The 7,385-nt window shown below is 34.1% G+C and overlaps 2 protein-coding genes across 2 annotated transcripts; both read left to right on the plus strand.

Moving 5' to 3' along the window:
* The first annotated feature begins 428 nt into the window (after positions 1 to 428).
* LOC136061196 (lysM domain receptor-like kinase 3) lies at positions 429 to 2,557 on the plus strand. Its single transcript, XM_065763162.1, has 3 exons — positions 429 to 1,147; positions 2,242 to 2,275; positions 2,515 to 2,557. The coding sequence occupies exon 1, from the start codon at positions 529 to 531 to the stop codon at positions 1,030 to 1,032; it is 504 nt and encodes a 167-aa protein (XP_065619234.1). The 5' UTR covers positions 429 to 528; the 3' UTR covers positions 1,033 to 1,147; positions 2,242 to 2,275; positions 2,515 to 2,557.
* LOC111999212 (chitin elicitor receptor kinase 1-like) lies at positions 2,311 to 6,956 on the plus strand. The gene is made up of 6 exons (XM_065763161.1): positions 2,311 to 2,668; positions 3,366 to 3,574; positions 4,311 to 4,400; positions 6,277 to 6,370; positions 6,456 to 6,610; positions 6,687 to 6,956. Exons 1-6 carry the CDS (start codon positions 2,506 to 2,508, stop codon positions 6,783 to 6,785), a joined length of 810 nt encoding a protein of 269 aa, XP_065619233.1. The 5' UTR covers positions 2,311 to 2,505; the 3' UTR covers positions 6,786 to 6,956.
* Positions 6,957 to 7,385: the final 429 nt, after the last annotated feature.

A 7,385-nucleotide genomic window follows, 5' to 3' on the forward strand; every position in this document is an offset into this window, starting at 1 on the left:
GTCATTATCTTTGGATGTTTGATATCATGTTACTTTACATGATTTAGTAATGTAACATGATTTAGTATTTATAGTGATTTGCTAGATTATACGGTTTGATTTAAAATAAATAAATGGTTTAAAAGTGACCCCAGAAATGCCAAACCTGATTTACAGACTTGGCAATTTGGCATTTGATCAACTGAAACCGCGGGATTGACTATTGGACCCACTAAGATTCAAAAAAATATAACAATCAAGGAGTGGGACAGATAATAGTTACATAAAAATATAAATAAATAAAACACAGATAATAGTTTTTTTTGCTCTAATCTCTAATCTTAGAAAAATGGTAGGTTTAACAAGTCCTGATTATTTATTTTAATAGCAACAAATGTCGGGGAAATTATTTTAACAAATGGTCAACGGTCCAAAAAATTTAAACAATTGTCACCCTCAGATTCTCTGTCCGTCACCTCCTCAATCATTCATGAATCTTCGGTACCAGAAAAACTCAAATCTAGATCAGGGTTTTGAATTTTGGACCTGATGAAACCTGAATTTGGGATATGTTTCTTAGTGCTAGTTTCACTTTGTTATAGAGTCAAAGCATCACAGTGTAGCCAAGGGTGTAAGGTAGCTTTGGCTACAAACTTTGTATTGCCAGTGACATCTAGCGACCCCGCACCCGTAGCTAAACTTTTTGAAATATCTGACCTTAATGTAATCCAAACCCACAGCACGCTCAATGTAATCCTGTTTCAAAGCTTTTTAAGATATAACTTTCCATTCTCATGTGATTGTATCGGTGGTGAATTCTTGGGTCATGTTTTCCACTACACTACTCGGCCGAATGACACACACGATATAGTTGCAAAAACAAACTATGCAAATTTGACCACGCCAGAGCGGTTGCAAAAGTTCAATAGCTATGTCTCCAACAAACCACTTCCAAGTAACTCAACTTTGAATGTCACTGTTAATTTTTCATGTGGGAATAACTCGGTTTCGGAGGATTATGGCTTGTTTATTACGTACCCACTTAGGCCTTAGGAGACTGCTGACTTAATTGCATATGCGATGAATCTTACTGCAAATTTGCTGCAGATGTACAACCCAGGCGTGAATTTTAGCCAAGAGAGTGGCATAGTGTATATTCCAGGCAGAGGTAATAAAATTTTTATGCTTTGACTTTATGATTCTTTTTGCAGATATCTGAATATTTTATTCAGCGAGTGTGTGTGTCAAAAGTGATAACTAAATGGGAATGGGATATCTTGTTGTAGATAATTCAGATTAGAATTAAGCAGGACAATATCTTAGATTAGTGATAGCATGTTGTATTTTGCTCCTAGATCATCAACATCATCTGTGGCTGTTGAATGATGAGATGGGGATGGTTGGAATGATTAGATTGTTCATGTTTCATTTTACGATGTGGTGGGAGGTGTTCTGCCCACAAACATGTACAAAAGAAAATGTAAATTGTGAGCTTGAGCATCCAATTAGCTGTATTGACATCTGTCGTAGACTTTTTCCTTTGGTTTGCTTTGCTTTACTTTTTTTTTTTTTTTTTTTTGTCACTCACACTAAAAAAGGGGTAAAGGGGAACAATGAACCAGTAGGCCTTTAGTTTGTTAAGTTTTTTGGTAGGCAAAGTTATTAAATTTGAACGATCAGCAGTATTTATAGTCACCAAATGAATTATAGAAAAAGTTCATTTCTTCCTAATCACAAGAAGAAAAGCCGGTCACAGATTCAATCAAGTCTTAAAATCTGAACATATAAGCCTCCTGCTAAAGCCTTCTTTCAGCACAATAGCCACCTGCAATTATAATCATCTGCCCTGCCTCCTTTCCTGGTCTTCTTCTTTTTTTTTTGCAATATCGGCTTTAGTTGCAAGGAAGAGTTAAACCAACTTTACTTTTAACATCATTTGGCTACTTCGGTATCCTTTTCTTCTGAGCAATCAGAAAAGGTCAGTTTATCAACAATATCTGTGTTCTTGTTAAATTGTTTTTTTGGTCATACTAGTGCTGATTTCATTTTTCACAATGCACATGTTTCCAGACGATATAAAAAGACATTGAGTCATTTCACTATTCACAATGCCACATGGGAAATAAATGCAATCTTACCAAAGTAAATGATTGGATATCAAGCATCTTGAGTCTTGCATCAATAATTTTTTCCTAGTAATTTTTGGGTGTAATGAATTTTTTCATCTTGCCTCACCAAATTTTTTTTTTTTTTCTTTTTCAGATCAAAATTTCAAATATCTGCCTCTGAAATTAAGGTATCTTTCGTTAATCTTCAAAACCAAATAACTTAAAGTTACATCTTTTTACTGCACTGAATCCATTATTAATCTTATAGTTTGTGTAATTTCTTTTCCCTTTTGCAGAACAGGTGGTTTTTCCTTCTTCAAACATTGGTTTTGATGATTATCTTCACTTAAATATTCAGATGAAATAGTGAGATGACAAAGCAGATATCTGATGCCACTTTGAACTTATATTTTGTCTTATGAAGCAGGACTATCTGCTCTTGTTATTGCCTGCATACATATCCATAGCTGCCGTGATATTATTGGGAGTTGGTATATTTGTATGGTATTACCGAAAGAAGAAGGTGGACTCCAAATTTTTCTCAGTAGAATCTGATGATCTATCTGCTGAAGCTAGGATTGGTATTTTACTTATTATTCATATCCTTCATTCCTCACCTTCTACTTTGTTTCTATAGATATTTATGAATGAAAAAAAAAAATTGTTTCTTTCATAAACTGCTTTCAACAAGAGTTTTAAAAATAATTTAACTCATGTTGGAAATGCTGGAAATCTAAATCAAAGGAGGTAACTAATGTACTTAATCATAAGTCATATTACTCCTCACTCTAAACATATCATGCTTACTGTTAACCATTGCCTTTTCCTAACCAATTACAATGGGTGTCCTATGTAAAATTGATATCAATTAGCTAAAGCATTTAAGTTTGCGCACACTACCTTTCTTAAAGTTTTCAACAGATGTTACTCTTTCAAGGTATGTGATCGTCTGATTTTTTCTGGGAAATTGTTACTCTATATTCTAACTAGTGTAATACTGCTCATCTTAGTTTCTTTGGTCGTAAAAGTGAGCCAAATTGGTCTTAGCAATATCATTAACCAACACAATTAAATTAGTTGACAAGTTTTAAGTTATGAAGTAGTGAAAAATAGGAGCTTCCTGTTTAAGCCATTGACACTGTCTACTTCCTTGCAAATATTAAATTAGTTGAAAACTTTTTTTCACTAGTTATTCTTGCTTGTGCTTCAAATAGAATGAAATCAAATGGATTACTGGACTTGTGTGCTCTGATTGATTTCCCTCTCTTTTGGGTTTAGCACTTGGAAGTACCCTGGATAAAGCAGTGGAATCTACCGATCTGGCTGCCAGTGATGGTTCTGCTTCAGGGCTCACAGGGATGAATATGGACAAATCAGTGGAGTACTCATATGCAGAACTTGCCAAGGCTACTGATAACTTCAGTATGGCTCATAAGATCAGAGAAGGTGGTTTTGGTGCAGTTTATTATGCAGAACTGAGAGGAGAGGTTTGTAGTCACATACATTAATCTGTTTTCATAACTGTGTTGTGAAAGAAAAGTTTCAATCAAATTACTGTGAGGCATCCTCTATCACATAGCATTGCAACTTGCTGAGTTTCTTAGTCAAGACTCAAGAGTAAGAACAATGAATCTTTACAGTAAATGATATGCTACCCACTGCATTGCAGAAGTGAAGCATTCGTTTACATATAAAATGGTGAACGCCTTCCTGTTTACCCAATTAAAAAGCTCAGAAAGGTAATCTAAAGGTTCATAATGATAATCTATTTTCAACACACATAGCTGGAATGTTGGGGCATTTTAGGAGGTTGATTATAAGGGATTTGTGTCAGATGGACATGAATGGTGAAAATAGGACTATTAGAGTCGTGCTCCAAATGGTTATAACTTATCTGTGACAAGTTGGGTGGAATTTAATTTCAATCTGAATGAAAGGAAGCAGATGTGAGATTAAGCCTACTGAGTGGGAAAAATGTATGAACAATTCAGTCAGCCTTTAATTTTTTCTTCAGTTAGAGCTGAAACGTTTCGTTTCCTTCATAATACAACTTGGCGCAGTTGCATAGTGGTGTTCATTCTGCATTGTATGCGGCACTTGCTAATGCTCTTTGTGGATACCGGATAGATATGCAAGCATCATATTTTTTGGCCGTGTTATGTTGTTTCTCTTTGTTTACCTTGTCTTACTATCTAAATATCACATATTAATCTGTTTATGTAGAAAGCTGCAATCAAGAAGATGGATATGCAAGCATCAAAAGAGTTTCTTGCTGAATTAAAGGTTCTAACACGTGTTTATCACTTGAACCTGGTAATACACTTTTTTCTCCAACAACAAGAAGTGAATATGATCATTGCTTGAGAAGATGAAATTTGAATGAAAATGTTTTTTCTTTCTGCAAAAGTGCAAATAGATATAACTGATATTTTATCTAATTAATTAGTTTGGATAATCTCTGGTATGTTACTTACCAAAGAAAAATCGCTGGCATCAGCTAGAAAGCTGTCTAGAAGTGCATGCCTGTCTTATTTTTTCAGAGAATATGAATATCATCATATCCTTGCATTCATCTAAACCTGATACTGAATTTCACATGGTTCCCAAGTGAGGCACAATTGGCCCTTTTTGTCAAAGACCAAAAGCTTATGTTGTATACTTACATGCACAGCTTAAGTATCCAGTGTATGCTTATGTGACTGTAGAACAGTCTTATTATCTGTTGTAGAGCTACCAATATAGATTCCAGTATCAATTTAACCCTTTACATTGTTATAATATATTCCGTTCAGTGGAAACACATAATTTTACTTGTTCTTTGCTTAACTGCATAGGACTTGAAACGCTACTTCTCTGTACTAATTACTTATTTATTTCAAAGGTCAGCTATGCATAGACTCTATCATGAATACCTTATGTCCCCCAAACCAAGCACAAAATCTATATATTACTAAAAGCTGAAGCGTAGCGTTTAATGCTGCTGCTCTCACGTTGCGCCACATCAGCTGCCACGTCTTTTTTTCTTTTCTTTTCTTTTTTAAAATATAATTTTCCTATAATTTTAAAATAATTTTTACAATTTTCAGCCCTATAAATGCAGCCCACTATTTATTTATTTACTTCTACTACTTATTTACACTTCTTCAATCTTTCTCTCTCCCTTAACATTTCATCTCCCCACTACTTCTTCAATCTTTCTCCCTCATTTACCTTTTCATCTCCCCACTACCCTCTACATTAATATCATTCTTCCTCTTTCCCTTCATCTTCCTTTATTTTTGTCTCTTCTTATTCACACATTCTTACTATAAATCTGTCACTATCTCTTCTATTCTATGCATAGTTTTCCCTCACAAAAAAAAAAAGGTTCCCTCTCTCTCTCTCTCTCTCTCTCTCTCTCTCTCTCTCTCTCAAAAATAATCGGATAGGTGACAAATTTTAACTTTTGCAATTTTATTTTAATTATTATTATTTTATTACAATGCATGTATAGAAATTTAATTCTTAGATTTTGCTAATAATTGTTTATTTGATAATATGTTTTGAGCAGCCGAAATTATAATTTCTACAAAGAAAATAACCTTAATAGATTATCAAAAACAAAATTTTATCCTAATATTGGTTGAATTAATCATTTTTAAGTTTTATTAATTTTTTTTAGTTTATGTTTTTTTGGTGTATTGGATTGATCATATATTACATTTATGATTGTTCTTATAATAAATAAAAATATAATTATGAAATACATTACTCATTATTAGATTAGTTTAAATTGTAAATTTTTTTTAATAAAATCACCATAAAAATAATTATCACGCGCAACGCGCGGGTTCGCGGCTAGTTAGAATTAAAAGTTGTTGCATTGAATTTAAATTACAAGTAAGACCTTATGGATTAGTTATCAGAGGAGATTATTTTCAGAAGAGATTATTTGAACCTGGTAAAAAGCTTTATTTAAAAATTTTAAAAAAAAAAATTAAAAACGTTTTTTATTCATGTAAAGTAACCACCTGATAAATAAAATCATTTGTCAGGGAGGATTTTTCTAAGTCCCCTGCCTATATAATTCCTTGGTCAGGTTATGCAAGCAATGCAGTTGTGCTTTTTTTCTCTCAAGGATGAATGAGTTCTATGAGATTTGGTTACTTCTAAACTTCCAGATACCATGCATTACTTACAATCACTGCAGGTACGGTTGATTGGATATTGCGTTGAGGGTTCTCTTTTTCTAGTCTATGAGTTCATTGAGAATGGAAACTTAGGCCAACATTTGCGTGGCTCAGGTGAGCATATATGTGCACTGTGGAGATCTATTTTAGCATCATTGCTTTCAAAGAAATGGTAAGAATTATGTTTAATTGTTCACAGGGAATAAGCACTCCCTGCCATGGTCTGCTAGGGTGCAAATAGCTCTGGATTCAGCAAGAGGTCTTGAATATCTTCATGAGCATACTGACACAGTTTACATCCATCGTGATATTAAATCAGCAAATATATTGATAGACAAAAACTTCAACGCGAAGGTTGTATTTGTACCTCTATTGTCAGTATGGAGTTTAAAGCCTTCTCACATTTGGTACTGACATACATATGTTGCAGGTTGCAGATTTCGGATTAGCAAAACTCACAGAAGTTGTTGGAAGTATATCATTTCCCACACGTCTCGTGGGTACATTTGGATACATGTCACCAGAGTAAGATAATGTTTTTTTATCTACTTAGGATGTCGGTATGTGCTTAAACTTTCAGTATTGATGGTATCTGACATTGTACTTCGGTTGACTTACCGGATGTAAGCTATCAGAATGTGTGAAGAACAGTATCTCTACAATTGGCTATTCTAAAATGCTTCTTATAGTTTTCCCCCCAGTATATAAATTTATGACTAATAGGGCCATTAGATTGTAAATAATTGTTTAGTACTGTCCCACATATACAAAACCGGAATTAGTTGTTTTGGCCTCCTGCTTTCTGAAAATTCATTTGAGATCGTGAATGGTTGTTGGCATGCCTTTAGGCTTTAGAATTGCAACAGGACCTGTCCTGGATTTTTATTTATTTGTTCGTATTACTAGCTGACCAACAAACAGGTTCAGGATCCACATGGACTTGGGACTAATCTTCTCCCAAAATAGACGTCTATGCTTTTGGGGTTGTTGTTTATGAACTTTGTAACGATTCAAGGAAAAGTGCTAGCCACATCTGCGTTATACCTCAAAATGACTAGTCAAAATTGAGGCTCCTTGTAGTTGTTAATAAAACCCAGATCTACCCAGTAAATACCCGATGTGGGACTCA

This window comes from Quercus suber, unplaced genomic scaffold (assembly GCF_002906115.3).
Source record: "Quercus suber isolate HL8 unplaced genomic scaffold, Cork oak 2.0 scaffold_494, whole genome shotgun sequence".
NCBI lineage: Eukaryota > Viridiplantae > Streptophyta > Magnoliopsida > Fagales > Fagaceae > Quercus > Quercus suber.

Excerpts from the sequence above, each read along its gene's own strand:
- LOC136061196 (XM_065763162.1), top strand. The coding sequence starts at position 529 with ATGAAACCTGAATTTGGGATATGTTTCTTAGTGCTAGTTTCACTTTGT.
- LOC111999212 (XM_065763161.1), top strand. The coding sequence starts at position 2,506 with ATGAAGCAGGACTATCTGCTCTTGTTATTGCCTGCATACATATCCATA. Across the intron at positions 2,669-3,365 it reads ATCTGCTGAAGCTAGGATTG|CACTTGGAAGTACCCTGGAT; the intron begins GTATTTTACTTA and ends TTTTGGGTTTAG. Across the intron at positions 4,401-6,276 it reads GTGTTTATCACTTGAACCTG|GTACGGTTGATTGGATATTG; the intron begins GTAATACACTTT and ends CAATCACTGCAG.